Source organism: Malus sylvestris, chromosome 17 (assembly GCF_916048215.2).
Source record: "Malus sylvestris chromosome 17, drMalSylv7.2, whole genome shotgun sequence".
Taxonomy (NCBI): Eukaryota; Viridiplantae; Streptophyta; class Magnoliopsida; order Rosales; family Rosaceae; genus Malus; species Malus sylvestris.
The window spans coordinates 9,620,374-9,637,414 of NC_062276.1; the positions used below are offsets into that span (position 1 = coordinate 9,620,374).

A 17,041-nucleotide genomic window follows, 5' to 3' on the forward strand; every position below is an offset into this window, starting at 1 on the left:
TGTTTGTGGTTGCGTGATTACTATGTTAATTCATTCTTTATGTTCTTTTCTCTCCCTCTCTCAGCACCCGTCTTCTTCCCTCGTTCTTTTATATACTTTTCCACATCTCCAGCAAAACAAGTGAAAACTAAAAACAAAAAATAGTTATCAAACGAACCCTGCATATCAGTTTTTGGCAATATCAATGGAGAAAGCAAGTACGCATTACAGGAAACGCATCTGTTTTACACTCAGTGGTACTCTGAAGATGCCCCTACAACATGATATACAATTATATACCTCTACAAAAAATTTCAAGAAAAACAATGCTACCACATTCTCAGACCTAACTCTTAAGTGCACACGCTCTCTATCTCCCATTATCAACAGTTTTTCGTATTTTCTTCGATCTCCCTCAACACGTAGAATGTCAAAGCAGCCATCATCGACTCAGATAAAATGAACAAATAACCTTTCATCCTTCACGGGGTCGGGTTTATTAGCTTGCAACCTTCTACTAACACCAAGAAGATGAAAGATTCATTCATCTCATCAGAGTTCAAAAAATGGATGATTTTGGCACTACATTGTTCTTACTCCCGACCTACATACTACAATGGAGAATATACAAATAATGGAGGGGAAAAATTTTGGGTGGAAGCGGAAGGCAGACACTAATCTACAAACAAGAGCAGAGGGTATGTACCTAAGGCCATTTCTCTTATTTTGCTTGGCAGATGATCATATAGTATTTGATCTGACGAGTGATGGCTGCCAGTTTCCCAGTATACACACATACACGAATACATTCTCCATGGCCCAATGCGCAGTATTCCTGAAAGAAAAGCAAAACGAGTTGTGATTAAACCATTTCTGAAACAACTGAAAACAGCGGGGTGCAGGCGTTATGACATATTTTGACATGTGCAGAAGAGAAATGCTAGATAATTACCATGGTTGGAAGTTAGGAAATTAGTCTCTCAACCAGGTCATGGCAGGGCCCAGGCAGCTCAGTGTTAACTGGAGAGCCCACGACACTATGGCATCAATCCACGAAAAACCACATCAATAGGAGTCCCTCTTGATTAACCAGACTCAAAGAAACGTGCCACTGCTGAATACAGTTGTTCTTCTTCAAATGGCTTTGACACATAATCATCCATCCCACATTTCATGCACTCTTCATTTGAAGCCTGAATCACATCAGCCGTCATAGCCAATATTGGCGTGTGCCAATTTTCGACATTGCCAAATATCTCAACTGATGCTTCCCCAGCTGCAATTTTCTCATTTACCTCACTCTCCATACCACGGATGAGCCGAGTCGCTTCAAACCTGCACGATTATAGACGGTTAAAAATGCAATCCAAGCTAAAGAGCCCTTTGATTAGAGAGTGAAGAGCGGGCAGATTGATTACCCGTCCATTTCTGGCATCTGGAGATCCATAAAGCAAGCATCAAAGTTGTGGGGTGGCTTAAGCTTCAACAAAGCAGCCCTTCCACTCTCCACACAGGTGACAATTGCTCCATACTTCTTTAAAGCACCTTCTGCCACTCTTCTGTTAACTACATTGTCATCCACCACCAAAATTCTCCTCTCTCTCAGTAACTTTCCAAGAGTTGGTTTGTTTGCATTTAGAAGCCTCTTCTTACGACTTCCAAGGGCTTCTTGAAAGCAAGCGATTAAGACACTTAACCGAAGTGGCTTTGTCAATACTTTATCTACAAGACCCAAAGATGTTACTACATTGCGTTCAACAGGGGTGATGGAGTTAGCCAAGAGAAGTATCTTCGGAAGGTTTATGAGGGATTCCACATTGTTTTTCCTGTGCTCTTTAATTGAATGATGTAATATAATACCAGCTTCTTTATCCCAAACATCTTTGTCAATAACAACCATGGCCAACTCTGTGGAAAGACTGCACGAAGAGACAGTTAACAATGCATTAGAAACATCAAATCCAAGTTCTACCGTTATTAGTCAAACTTTATCTTATTAGTACCACTTACCTTTTTCCTTGTATAATTTAAGTAAAGTAGTATAGTTGTATGGACAATAAGTATCTAGTTTTTCTTGTCCCAAATCACTTTAAAGAAAAGTTGTTTAATGTACTGCACGTACCAAAATCACTTTCTTAGAGAAGTGAAAGAGAGTGAAGAAAATTGTAAAGCTGTGAAGTGGTTGATGATGTGAATTCTAATCGTAGTAGGAAAATCTTTTTATCATGTTCATGGTAATTAAATGCAACAGAAAAATGTTAAGACCTCGAGTCTTCAATGATTTGTTTCAGGACATAAAACCAACTACAATATAAACCATATTGAAAAGGGAAAATTCACCTGGTGTTGCCGGCACTAGATAGATAAACGCACGCTGATTCCAGACAGGATGCTGTATCCACAGATATTCCCAATCTCTGAATATGGTATTTCGTGACCTCAGTTCGGATGGTTTTATTATCTATTACCAATGCTCTCAGTCCTTGAAACTCTGAGACAGCTGGTTCATACTGATGCCACTTTGTCTCTAGGGAACTTACTTCTCCCTTCCCAAAAGATCCCGTAAATGAAAAGGTACTGCCAGTGCCAGGTTCGCTTACAAACCCTATCTCCCCACTCATGAGATCTACCAGACGTTTACTAATGCTCAATCCTATTCCAGTACCGCCATAAGTTCTAGACGTGGAGCTATCAGCCTGCATAAAAGGTGTGAAAATGCGACTTTGCGCATCTAACGGGATTCCTACACCTGTATCCTCAACTGTTACTAGTAATTTGATCATATCAGATTCCTCCGGAGTTGTGCTGCATATTGACTTAAAATCTTCCCAGCTTTTCCATCTGTTGACAACAGGAAAGCCACTCAAGGTATTATAAGTTTTATTTGAGACGTCTCCAACTAAGTTCAAGCCTTGTCTTAGAACGTCATCCATAAGATCAGGTGGGGCCCTCACTTCATCCACCAGATGCACTGAGACAAATATGTGTCCTTTGTCATGGGTGAACTACAGTTTAAACAAATTAGCAGACAATTAGCATAATGAGTACGTAATGAAACCAGTAAACAGTATTAAGTGAAACAACATTACAGATAGTTCTAAGCATAATCATCTAATTAATCTGCCTTTTAGCATAATTCATGGAGACTGAGGATCTAAACATGTACAAGTTCAACTATATTTCTATTAGCACCTGGTAGCCTTTCATTTCAATATAAGATAGAAAAAAGGGAAGTCGTTATCACCAAACCAGTAGTAAGAAAATATCTAACCTTAATTGAATTTCCAACAAGATTTGTAATTATTTGCCGGAAGCGTCCAGGATCACCAATGACAACTTCAGGTACCATATTGGAAACATAAGCAGCCAACTTTTTATCACCCAAAACAAAACCCGAACCACAAGAACTGATATCAGTAACAACCAAAGAAGAATACACCAAACAAAAAGGTTAAAAGTTGTTTTTACCTCAATTCCTTTCTCATTAGATTTTCCTGAGTTAAGTGATAGAACATTATCAAGCACTGAACGCAAATCAAAAGGTACGGTTTCAAGTTCCAGCCTGCCTGATTCAATTTTTGCCTGATCAAGAACCTCATTTATCAGCGATATCAATTCTCTCCCGCTAGCATGAGCAGTCTCAGCATAGTCCTGTTGGTTTGGACCTAGATCGGTGTCCATCAGCATTTGCAGCATGCCTGGATTTTGATTGAAAATATCATCAGATTATGTAACCTTGAAAGTTTTGCACGATATGGAATGTTTCACTGAAGAACTTCTATGTTACCTAAAACACCATTCATTGGTGTCCTGATCTCATGGGAAACAGTTGCAAGGAACTGCAAAAGAGAGAGATGTTCAGCCACGGGTTGATAAAGAAGCATTATATAATAGACAAATAAGTAAACAATTGGGACATTTTTTTAGACCAGGGACAGAGACAATTTTATGAGACAACCTTCCAATCGTAGGAAATTATTATAGTTAATGAAAAAAAAAACCTGAGATTTGGCCACATCAGCAGCTTCTGCACGAACTTTGAGTTCCATCATCTTACGATAGTCTGCCTCCACTTTCGCTATTCGGCTTATGGCCGCATAAAAAATATGACTAACTAGCAAGGTAATGACTAGGACTCCTATTGATGCACTTGCTGCTGTCAAAGGAAACGGAGGTTTGTGCTTAAACCTGCAACCGAAAGAGAACTGTATTGGATTGGAGGAAAAGAAAAAGAGGAGTAATTCCACATATTTGGGCTGATATAAATAATTAACGTTGTATGAAATCTAACCTGCAGTGCATTTCATGTTTGCGTTGTGGATCCCCAAAATCAAGGTTGCTAATGTGCAACAGGCCAGTATCAATAACATCAGTACCATACATGTTGATCAGAGCAGATGCATTAGTTGTATCATAAACATTCACAACAATTGTTTGCTTGCTGGCAAGTTGGTGCAAGAGCTTCTCCACCAGCGATGGAACATCATAAGATGCACCTAGATACCTATTTATGAAAGCACCAGTATATGAATCAATTTCAGCTTGTAGATATTAGACGCAAAATAATTCAAAAAACTTAAGTCAAAGCCATGTTATAGAAATCCAGAAAACTCCACAAATTTACCCCACAGTAGCTTGAATACGTTGCTCTGATGTGGCATCTGGAGGCAAATCAGCATTATAGACTGCGAATGTGAGTACAACTCCCAGGTGATTGGATTTCAATAGCTTAAACGGGGAGGTCAATACTCCCTTTCCAGTTGCCCTTGCTCGCAAGATGTTCTCACGGTCGTCCTATATAATTAGCAATATTTCACATTAGCATTATAAGAATGTTACTGGACAACATAATATGCTTTTGCAAGAATGGCTTGTAGATGTAAATTTTTGAAGCAGCTGATAGGTTTTGAATTGTGCAGGTTGAATTATGGTCTAGTGACATCAATGATCAGCATTGTCGTGAAATTATCAATGTACTATCTCTTCCTTCTTGTACAGGTTTAATTTGGCATGAAGGGTACACAAGACCAAGGGAGGTGACGGTAGTAATGGTTAGTCTGAGGCATGTGGCACAGATAAAGAGGCTCATAAATAAAATGTTAACAAAAGCAGAGAGGAGAGAAAGGAGAGAGGGAGAGCAAATCTTGAAGTCAAAAGCTGACAAATCGAACCTTTCCGGACATCATGTCAATAGAGACAATGTGGGAGACAGTTTCTTGAGAAAATATCACAGGCGCATATTCATCTTGAATAGGCGCAGAGGCCAAGCTTTCCGTAATAAAATCTTGGACTAGAGTCTGGTCCTCAGTTTCCATTTTTTTTATTGTCCATCCATGTTCCTTCTCAAAATGTTCCCTCTCAGCATGAGTAACTTTCAAAGCATAAGCAACACCACTCGTAAGGGGTCTCTCAAAAGATGTTCTCTCTGTATATTCACCAAATGTTTTCTGTGGAAAGAAAGAAATGTACAAGGTTAAACCACTTAATAACCCAATAGAGTTGGATAACGGTAAAGTTACTGATTAGTTTTTCCTTTCCTTACTTTTCAGTGGTGTGTATAAATTATAAAATCCTTGAATTGCCTGCTCAAAGTGCCTACTAAGCTGGCGTATCTAAGGGGACAAATTACTTACCTAAAGGTAGATACGAAAATTACCTGATCAATTGCCGTAGGTTGTTTCCCATGGTGAAAGGTGGATACAAGAATAGCTAAAGCATGAACATGATTCAGGCTCACATTAAACTGATCCTGCAACATCCGGGCTCGTTCGTCGCACATGTTGGAAAGTGTTTCTTTCCTCCACAAATGATCTCTTGCACATAAGTGACACAGTAACCACAATGATGTAATGCAGCCAAATATGATAAATACTATAAGTAGATTCGTCCTCCACGTGCCAGCAACCTTAAGAGGCTTTTGGGCGTGCTGTTGCAGTTTCTCTGGCTGCTTCCTCCGAGGCAATGGCTGCTCTTGAACCTTTTGAACCACCTTCTGTTTTTTATTCCTCCACAATTTCATAGAAAAACCAGACAGTTTGTAGCACATGATCATTCCAACAAAAACCCACCACCATCGGATTACCAATGTACAAAGCAACTGCGAGTCCTCTTTTGCACACTCCTGTGCCACAGAACCCAAATTGTTCTAATCAAAGAACAAAAAACCATTTAGATATTTTGAACCATCACCGAAGAGTTTAGCATTTGTTCTTTCCAGAGTAGTAATATGGAAACAAATTATTTACATTAAAAAGTTAGATTTTTGCACAGAAAAGTTATCACCTTTACACCTCTTCACACACTGAAAACACAAATTAGGGTTTTAGTATGCGTATTATATGCATGGTCCTGGCATGGCATCACGGCACCAACTCAAATAGGGAAAAAGATATATGCAATTGTGACAGGAAGTTCCTACAGGAAATCGTCATAGAATATATTTCTTCATTTGAGCTTTTCCAGTGTTGAACCTGGTTAACATTTTATTTTTTCCCCCATTAAATGTATTAGGAGAGGGGTTGACGTGACTCACGTCACGTTAAGTATCAGTACCCATAACATCGATGGCAATAATGGAACCTAAATTGTAACATTGACAATTCGACACAACCATAATTCAGTCTAAGCATCAAAGTTATACCTTTCCAAAAATCCTATTTGCTGAAACTGTAGATTGCGTGGTGCATGATATGGATTTGTCCTCAAGCAATGATACATCACGCTTCTTGGGCATGCTCTCATCTTGAACCAGGCATTGGTTCTTGGCTTCTTCATTTTCTGCCTCCTCATCTGAACATAGCACCTTCAGAGAACAGGAAATGACATTACTTAACATCATTCGTGGTCCTGGTTCTTTGGTACATTCAAGGGATGTTATCTGCAATGCACGGAGACTAGTGAGAAGAAGTAAAAAAAAGGGGACACGTAAAAGCTTTTTCTCATAACCACGCTGTTTTCCCCTCTTGATACACAGAAACAGTCTCAAGCACCTTACATATGAAGGCTTAAAGTGTCATCTTGTCATCCGACTGAAAAAATAAGTGGTGAAATCAATTGCTCAAAAGTTCACTATTCAATTGCTACCTATCGATGCTAGAAAAGTAGAGCTAAAGCATCATAACATAACACTATAAGGGTTAGTTGATACACAATTTTTTTGGAGTATCGAACCACATTAGATTCATCATATTATATCAGCTGACAGTTATCGAAAAGCATTAATTCATCGTAAATCTGACTTCGGAAGAAGAAGAACACTGAAGTATGTGGATACTGCTCGAAACTACTTTTATTAAAGGGGTTAATCGATTACGCTAAAACAAATACACAAAGCTAATTAATCGATTTTGCTAAAACAAATACACAAAACTAAGACACCAAATTATGTCTAGTAGAAGATTAACAAAATTGATTTCAATTCAACTTCTGGATATCCAAAAACCAGAAGAGAAAACAATTTCTTGAATTCAGTTAACATGTTTCCGCTTCGAATTCAAAGCGGTTTGTCCACTCCAATTCATAAACCAAAATAAGAAATTTCTAAAGTAAAGCACTTTCTCAACAATTAGAAGCTGCAAAACCGAATAGACTAAATGAGAAAAGCAAGTGCTTATAGATGCAAGTTTAAGAAAAGCCATGAGCACATTACCTGATCTGATTCGGAGAACAACGAAGCGAAAGCGAGAACCTGGGACTTGCTGATATTGAAATGCTGCTGCAGGATCCAAGCTTTCTCTCCACCCATATCTGGAGCTTTCTCTCTCATCCCCAAACTTCCATCATTGAAACTCATGAAACCCCAGATGATTGTAACAAAACCCACAAGCCCCAGAATTAGAACCTTTCCTTTCCATCTTCTAGTACAGCTAGTCCCATACAAAGCCTCCATTGCCTTATTCAAGTCAAGATTGAAGGGCAATCTGCCATTAAAACCAGAGAATACCCTACAATTCAGATACATGCTAATGTAACTCCACAGAGATTTCTGGAAGCCTCAGCACAACTAGTCATCAAAATCTGACCACCAAAAGCTGAAAACCCAGCAAACTATTCAGCAAACCCAGCTCAGAAACACATCAAGAACAATGCTTAGTGAAAATTCTAAATAAAGATGTGAAATTGCATGGAAACCACTTCAGCTTTCAGGAACCCAGCTCCAAATTCCACTGCTTTTTTCACTTTCAAGTTCAAATCTTTACATCTGGGAAGCTTGAAAAACCCATCAAATTTACACCTTTTTTTCCTGGAAGGAGGCTACCAATCATGCCAAACCAAGAAGCTGATGAGCCAGAGCAGTGTTATTATTTGGGCAACCGGTGCAGAAATCATTAAGGAGATAAGAGGGAAAGAATTGGCCTTTTTCTGAATCAGGGCTCTTTCCACCACCCACACTTCTGTGAACCCAAAAGGAGCATCAATAGTGATGCATTTTCTATTTTCATAGACAAAAACCCTACACCCATAAAAAAAATTAAAAATTAAAAATTAAAAACAAAAGGGAAAAGGAAAAATTGATTGGACTGGAGTTGGTTTCTATAGAATTCCAACTGGAACCAATTATCAGAGTGAGAAAAATATGGCTTCTTTTCTCTTTTCTAAACCCCACATATTGGGTGGCCGTTACATATTATATGATTCGAAATCGGCACGAATGCATATATAATTCTAGTTAAAATAGTATTATCTATACACTTGTTTTTATTTTTTGCACATCTTTTTAACCTACAGGGTTCATGACAATTTGACATGTAACACATTAAATGACTCGAAACAAGTATGAATATCTATAAAATTCCAACTGAAACCTATAACGAGTTAATAAAAGAAATTGCTTACTTTCTTTTTTAACTCACAATGAGTGACGATTTTGAACATGTTCTATGACTCAAAACTCGCATGATATCTATAAAATTTAAATAGCACCAATTATCACAATGTTTAACTAATTTCGAACACGACATATTACACGACTTGAAAAACGCACGAATATGGACCCACACTCACTCTCTTATTCTCTCTATTAAGCCTGGTGTCCAGCATTTTGAATTGAGGTTTGGAGACATCATTATCTCATCATCCAGTGGGGGGAAGGTTAAGCAAAAGCAAACAAACGCCCAACATCAAAATTACCCAAAATATAAACAATTCCGTAATAATAACACAGCCTTTCCAATACCCCTTTATTTTTCTGTTTTGGGGACTCTATTTTTCTTTTGAGTGATGCTAAAGACGTCAAATTTTTAGATAATTTTTTATAAACTACATGATTTGCTGATTAATAGTTGAATTTTTTCTTTAAATCATTAAAAAAAGTGCCCAATCATCTGCCAATTGTTCTCATTATCACTGCCTAATGCCGCCAAGACTGTAGCCCGACTAACATCTAGAGTTTTCTAAAACCTTAACTCTTATATCATGTAATTTATAAAATAAAATAAAAAATGGTCTAAAATTTTGATCACTCTAATATTTTTTTAAAATTTTTTTGTAAGAGTTGAAAGTGACTCCACCATTCAGTGTTTAAAGAGATCTGCTCACTGCTGCAAATGCAGATATACGGACTTACAATATATTAGAGAGAGAGAGAGAGAGAGAGAGAGGCTTCCACTCAGACTTCCAGTTTCTTCTTTCATTTTCTGTTCTTTTTTTTTCTCTGAAATAATATGACAGACAAGAAAACAAATTTAGAAATTTAAGATCTAATATTGTTTATTTTACCGTCCACATTATTTAGTCACAGAAAATACAAAAATAAATAAATAAATTGTGTGACGCTAGTATTTTAGAAAGAAAAAAAAAGGGCAATTACTCGGGGAATGAGGTAATGGGTACACCATGTGTGTGAAGATTCTCAATTAAATTAATTATATATTTTAATGAGGTGGGCATCTACATGAAAATGTATGTCGGCTATATACCTTACCCGCCAATGTTATATAAGGTACCCTTTGGTACGTGGGACGGAACGGGACGAAACGGGATGAATTGTTCCGTCCCACATTTGATGCGTCTAAAAGCTGTGGAACGGGTTGTTTCATGGGAAGAAATTTAGCTTATTTTTCGTTCCATCTCTACTTCCTGGAACGATCCGTTCCACATCCGTGGAACACAAATTTATAACATTTTATGACAAAATTTCTCCTTATCTTTTTCAATATTTACATCATCTGTTCCATCTTGTTCCGTCCCGTCTGCGTACCAAATGGTACCTAATGGAACCAATTTGATTAAAACAAAAAACCATGTCTTAAATTTATCGATTAGATTGTACTAGTTTATATTTAGAGTTAAAGTTATCAATTAAATTAAAACCTTAATTAGTTTGACCATCTTTAGAAGCTACCTTATTTTACTTAAGTATTGATAGGGTCTATATAATCATGTGACAAAGTCGGGACTCAACAAATTAACAGAGAAAAAAAAAACCCGTTTAAAAATACTTTTAAAATAACTAAAAATGAAATGTTGTTTTAAATCAAATTCTTAGTAAAAATTCAAGTGGATTTCGAAAAAGTACTCTTAAGTATTGACTGCAAGAAGCACGTATTTAGTGTTTCTTTCAAGAAACACTTAAAGTACTTTTGGAACTCAAAATTGATTTCACAAAAAACGTTTTCAGTCATTCTAAAAGTATTTCTAAACGAGCTCAAAGTCATCAAACTCTTCCATATTTTATTGTACAACTCTTTCCCCCACTTTTTTTGCTTTGTATTGTTGCGGTAGTATATATTTTAGAGTAAACAGCCAGACATCATGGGTTTTAATTTTATCTATGGAAGTGAACAACATAAGATATTTTTTTAGGCATTGACTTTGTCCATTTTATTTTACCTTCTTTTCACCTCAGTTTGTATTTCTCTTCTCCGGCACCATTGTTTTTTTTTTTTTATCTCTTTCTTTGGCTTCGTTTGTTTTGAAATTTAGGTCTTTTAACTCAAGTGATAAAAAACATTTACCGATCCATCTAAGGTCAGGCATCAATTGCTCCCCGTTTGATATCTTGTTCAACAAAAGGTATGCTCGTTTGTGTAATATCAACAATTTTTGGATATATTTTTTGCATAGATTACAAATATCAAAAGCTGGCTCATGCTTTCCTTTATTTTATGATTGAGAAATGATAACCACATGTACTATGGTTTTCCGCATATATTCATGTTCAATCATGTTTGTTGTTTAATACCATTTTATTTATTTAATCTGATAGCTATAAATAAAAACAAATGTGTAAGAGCCCAAGAGAAGAAAAAATGTATGATTATCATTTTTCTTCGTGATTTATTCAATCTCACAATTAGCAATATATTTATTAAAAATATTATTTTGCTACAATACCTAGTTCAAACAGCATGGGATGTAAGCTAGGTATAGAAATTCTTGTCTGCACATTATTTTTTCACAAGTGAGCGGCTGAGAGTTTGTGTATGAGAGTTATATTTACGTCCAAACGTCCTTATGAGGATTAAAATATAATTAAATAAAAAAAAGGAAGAAGAAGAAAGATTCTTGAAGCCACTTTGACACAATGGCATCAAGTGCTTGACTGTTTTTATCTTGTTTCACTTTTCTTTTAGCTTATAGTTATAGTGACAGAAAACCACAAAGAACATATCTAAGAAATGCCTCTTTCTATGGGCCACAACATTATATATATATATATATATATATATATAGGCAACACATTTTAAAGTCTCAATTATTACTTGAGATATTCAACTTGGACTTTAGACCCACCACCGCTATGAGTCCATGTCTAATGTATTCTTCTTCTCCCAAAGAGGATTTACTTTGATGGGCATTCTTCTTAATCATTTTAACCTACTCATTTCTCACCTTTCTTTTTCCCTAGGTAACCTAAACTTATGAGACATATTAGACTCTTTTTTTAAGGGAGCATTTTTCCCACCACCATAATTTATAATTGGTTTTTTAGTTAAAATGATATTTGAGATTTGTATAACTATTCACTTTGTTCCATGAAATTTGAAATCAATAAAAGTGGTCCCTGAGATTGTCCATCAACAATCATTTTGGTCATTCCATGAAAATTTTCCATTAAATAAGAGTAAATGACAAAAATACCCTCTATTTTTTGTCAAATTATTTTGGCCAATTGTTTGTTCAATTGAGGGTATTTTTATTATTTTGATCCTTATTTAACATAATTTTTACGGAATGACCAAAATAGTTGATGGTGAACAATCTTAGAGATCACTTATATTGATTTAACATCTGAGGGACCAAAGTGAGAAGTTATGCAAATTTCAAATACCATTTTGGCTAAAAAGCCTTTATAATTTATGGTATATGCTTATCATACACTTAATCATCTGTTACGTGTCATTTCACCTAACTTTTAATTTTTTTTTTAAATTTGAAAAAGTAACATTTAATGTGAAAACTTAACTAGAGTTTTTTTTTATTCTTTTTCTATTTTTTTCTATTTTTTTAACAAACAATATTATTTACACTAACGGGGTCACACATTCAAAGGGCCGCCTTAACATTTCTCGTGTTATATGTATATATATATATATATATATATATATATATATATATATATATATGTGTATAACAATTTCTAATCATCACCCTCAAATGATAGCAAGGTTCACCACAGTACTTATTACCATTAGATGAGTTTAAATTTGAATATTTGTATCTATCCACTACTATACAAGTTTCCAAATTTAAGCTCACAACAATAATAAATAGAACAATAAACATCATCATCATACACTACATGAAGCATTAGCAAAAGAATATAAATTTATATATTATTATACAATTTCATATTTTGTTCTAGATTGTATTATTTCTCTCTTTATTATGTGGATTTATAGATTGTATTATCCATACGGGAAAAGTGATTATTAAAATATGAATGATAATGCGGACGTGACTTAACCTAGTTGGTTAGGACAAGATATTCATCTCTTTGCAACAAATTCTGATCTTTTTATAAGTTAGAGTAGTTTATAATATTGTCTTATAAAAAAATATAACAAGGTTAAGTCTTCAACATCCAAATTACTGGATCGTCCGACTATATATCTATTAGATTGCAATTCTAACATATTACTGAGTAATCCGAACTATTAAAAAAATTACTAACAATTACACTTCTAGTTATCTTTTTTTTTCAACTTTTATATGGTTCACCAAAAACATGAGAAAAAATATAAAATATATCCTAGGGAGTTATTTTATTTACTTGGTTACTCAACCAAACGTGGCCTTAGCGGCGTACTAGGCGACAAACTCCAAATCCTCGGCACCGATTTTGAGCTAGATCATCGAGTGTCGTGACGAATTAGGTGGGGGCCACGACAGCTGCTTCTGACAAAACCCCAACTTTTGCCCGCACCCTATCAAAACCCCCCCAAAGAAAAACCCGGGAAAGAATCTCGGCTCGACACGTCATTAACGTCGTAAGCGGGTCCCACAAACGTTTCTGTTTGGTATGACTTAAGGCTGACCCGACAGACAAACCCAATTTACTACCTGACAAAATGTACAGCACGTTTCTGGTTTTTTTTTTATCCGATGAAATTACCAAGGAAGCCTTCCTAGTCTTCTTTTCTTGGGCCAAAACGTTTGCTATTTTAGTGTAAGTTTGAGGATAATTGTGTAATTTCGTGTTATGAGTGTTTGAGTGGCAATACCCGTGTGTGTTGCGCTAGAAACAAATACGAATGGAAGGTGATGTTGACTTTTAGTTTATAAAGTTTTTTTGCCAATTTAAAATAATGAGGTAAGATGCTTTAACTTGGTTTTTATAATTAAGAATTCTATGGCCATGTTGTAAATGCCGCAACGTAAAATATTATCATTTTACGAGTTATAATATGAAAAGAGTATAAATATTGACATAAAGAAACAAGGTTAAATTGTAGCAAAGGTCCTTGGTTTATATGACAAATTTATTTTCATCTATGAGCTCTATTAATAGCTTCTTTTGTCCTCAAATAATGTTATTTGTTGTACCAGTAGTCATTTTCGTATACTTCGACAACTTTTTCATTAAGTTGAAAGATAAAATAGGAGTTTCACCCAAAATATAAGAAAATGAATTTTCTTAAGAAAATGACTTGGCTTTTCAAGGATTAAGGAGGAATTTTTCTTTAAAATACTTTGTCACTTATTGACATAATTTCGTGTGGATAATCGGAACTCTTTGATGATTGACTAAACGATTTTAGTTTTAATTGATTTATTGCAGAGTTGATATTTACATAGTGAGTTATACTATGAGTGGTTCTTATTATAAGTAAGAAATTTTTTGACTATGCCACGAAGTATTTTGAGAAGAAACTCCTCCTTAACATTAAGGAGCAAAGCTCTTTGCTTTTTAAAATAAATAAGATTTCTTTTTGTATGAATAGACCACTATACTCTCAAATTTGATGAAAAAAATAAGACAAATTTAACGAAATGACACTCACACAAAGTAAAGTTGGAAGATAAGAAAATGGTTATTATACAAAATAGTCCAGGAGATTTAAACGATCAACAGAAATGGTTCCTAAGATTGAAAATCAATATAAATTGTTCCTGAAATTGTCCACCATCTAATTTTGGTCATTCCGTTAAAAACTCTTTGGGCAATTTTTAAAACTTTGTAACTCAATCGTTTCTTAACCAAATTCGACCCATAATATATCAAAATGAAGATAGGAAAGTGTAAAATAAGATTATACCTATTTGGAAGCTCAATGGTTGCCAGAGATGGCCGAAAAATAGCCTGAAAGGTGATTGGTCCGGGGGAAAACTGGAAAACTCACCTGAAACTGGATAAACTTTAAACGTTTATTACTTCATCAATACTCAACGAAATCAAGTGATTCAAAAACGAAAATCATACTTCTCGACGAGACGAAGAGAATGACATCTTTATTGAATGCTAACTCCCCATGGTTTGACTGGAAAACTACTCGAAAGTGGCTAACCATCTTCGAGTTAGCCACTTTCAAGTAGTTTTCCGGCCAAACCACGGGGAGTTAGCAGTCAAATGTCATTCTCTTCGTCTCATCGAGAAGTATGATTTTCATTTTTGAATCACTTGATTTCGTTAAGTATTGAAGAAGTTATGAACGTTTAAAGTTTACCCAGTTTCCGACCAGTTTTCTAGTTTTCCCGCCGACTAGCAGAAACGCTTATAACAGGTCTAAGATTGCTTTCGAAGAAAAAAGAAGTGTGTTTATAAGCGTTTCTGTTAGAAGTGTTTTTATTAGGAGCACACTGAAGTCTTTATTAAAAATCTAAGTGTTTCTTAAAAAAAAAACATTTTGAAGTGCTTCATGAAAAAAAAAAAAAAAAAAAAACAGTGTCTCCAGAAAGTGTTTCCATTAGCCTAATGTATTTTTTAAGTTTTTCAAAAATATAGTCAGAGATGTGTTTTTGGTTGTTACTTTAAAAGCTGTCCCAAACTGATTCTAAAACCCAGCTAAAACTTTTGCAATCTGATTATATATACGTATGTAGCACTTTGAATGAATTGGTTATACCTTGTAACATTGAATTTAAATAGTTGAACTATGAAATATAAGTATAATTTGTTATTGCCACTTAGTACTACAGTCTGGTGGTATTCCTCTTCACTTAGAAATAAAAGGTCTTAGGTTCGAATCTCGTGAATGGAAAATTCGATACCAAATTAGGTTACCCATTGTGTGGTGCCGAACTCCACTAATGTAAAAATATTGATGTACTAAAAAAAGAAAGTATAATTTGATGTTACAAACCTCACCTTATAATTTATAGGAAAACTAATGAAAATGGCTTGAAAACTTTGAGTTTAAAGATAAGAACAAAGTAAAGGGTAAATTGAATAATTCCATGATTGATTTTTTATTGTAAAAATGTAGTTTTTCGTTAAAATGAATAATACGAAAAGCTTTTTATTAAAGTTCCCTATATTTATTCCTCACCAGTACTATTTATTTTCTCAACTTATATATTCATACACCCATCACCTTTTTATGTGCATTGGTTGTTTACTCAGTCATTTATCAATGATTAATTTTAGTTGTCTCCAAAACTATTCAAACAATTCAAACTCTTCCAACAACTCAAACTATAAATTAAAATTTCATGCTACCTACCTACCCATATCAAATATAAATGTCACCCTATGGTTATAATCTATAGAAATTCATAGTTGCTTTTTTCCCAACTGATTTTAATATACATATATACATATATTGTTTTAAAAATTGCCTCTTTCCCAGTTGATGTCATGTCCGAATTGTTTTTAAACCACCATGGAATGGTGGAGTGGTTGAGGATAAATTCAAGACCAGTATTTTACGTGACACATTCTGAGTTTAACTTATGGCATTGGTGAATCACACAATGGTTGGTGGTCAGGTAAAAACTGAATTGTCTATGTGAGTCTTTCCAATCCCCGAAAAGATGAATTACTGTGACAAAGCCACCAACCACTAGCTAGTCCCTTTAAAAACAAATAACAAATAAATAAATAAAGGGTAAATTACATAGTAGCCCCTCAGGTTTGAGGTCTATTACAATCTCATACAACATCTTTAAAACATTTCACTTTCATACCTCAAGTACTATTTTATTTCAATATCATACAACCGTTAAAAATTCTGTTAAGTTAATCGTTAAGTGATGACGTGGCAAATATGAGATCCCTATTTGTGCTGATGTGGCTGACACATTTATGCCATGTGGATAAACACTTAATAAAAATTTAAAATATTAGAATAATTAATTAAAGAAAAATATAAAATTTTAAAAAATAATAATAAAAATAAAAAACCCAAAAGTCCCTTTCGCTCCACCAGAGCCCATCCCCTCAACACCCACCTAGGGGTGGATTTTTTTGCCAAATTGCTGTGCCAACCGAATTACCAACCGTGCCATACCGATTTTGTGCCAAATTTTTTGTGCCAATCGGTAATGGTACGGTATTGTACCGTACCGAAATTTCTTGGTACGGTATTGGTAATGGATATCATTACCACGGTATTACCTTACCGTACCGAACATATAATATAATATATAATTTATAAATTATATAATATATTATTATATAACA

The 17,041-nt window shown here is 34.9% G+C and overlaps 1 protein-coding gene across 3 annotated transcripts; it reads right to left on the reverse strand.

The window, feature by feature from the left end:
• Window positions 1-144: 144 nt before the first annotated feature.
• LOC126611296 (histidine kinase 2-like) lies at window positions 145-8,494 on the reverse strand. 3 transcript variants are annotated; one of them, XM_050279513.1, is made up of 15 exons: window positions 7,628-8,493; window positions 6,620-6,856; window positions 5,636-6,124; window positions 5,151-5,426; window positions 4,604-4,773; window positions 4,271-4,483; window positions 3,981-4,167; window positions 3,767-3,818; window positions 3,448-3,677; window positions 3,251-3,349; window positions 2,320-2,984; window positions 1,398-1,898; window positions 932-1,314; window positions 686-814; window positions 145-590 (listed from the first exon to the last, which is right to left on the reverse strand). In XM_050279513.1, exons 1-13 carry the CDS (start codon window positions 7,937-7,939, stop codon window positions 1,065-1,067), a joined length of 3,681 nt encoding a protein of 1,226 aa, XP_050135470.1. In that variant the 5' UTR covers window positions 7,940-8,493; the 3' UTR covers window positions 145-590; window positions 686-814; window positions 932-1,064. The 3 variants fall into 3 exon arrangements, with proteins under 3 accessions (XP_050135470.1, XP_050135471.1, XP_050135469.1); XM_050279514.1 differs by having other exon boundaries at window positions 145-814; window positions 5,636-6,100; window positions 7,628-8,494; XM_050279512.1 differs by having other exon boundaries at window positions 145-814.
• Window positions 8,495-17,041: the final 8,547 nt, after the last annotated feature.

What these genes read in the sequence shown, in the direction of transcription:
- LOC126611296 (XM_050279513.1), bottom strand. Translation starts at nt 7,939, where the DNA reads ATGTATCTGAATTGTAGGGTATTCTCTGGTTTTAATGGCAGATTGCCC. An exon ending in AACCTACGGCAATTGATCAG is followed by an intron (nt 5,427 to 5,635) that starts GTAATTTTCGTA and finishes TTCTTTCCACAG; the next exon opens with AAAACATTTGGTGAATATAC. An exon ending in CAGATGCCAGAAATGGACGG is followed by an intron (nt 1,315 to 1,397) that starts GTAATCAATCTG and finishes ATAATCGTGCAG; the next exon opens with GTTTGAAGCGACTCGGCTCA.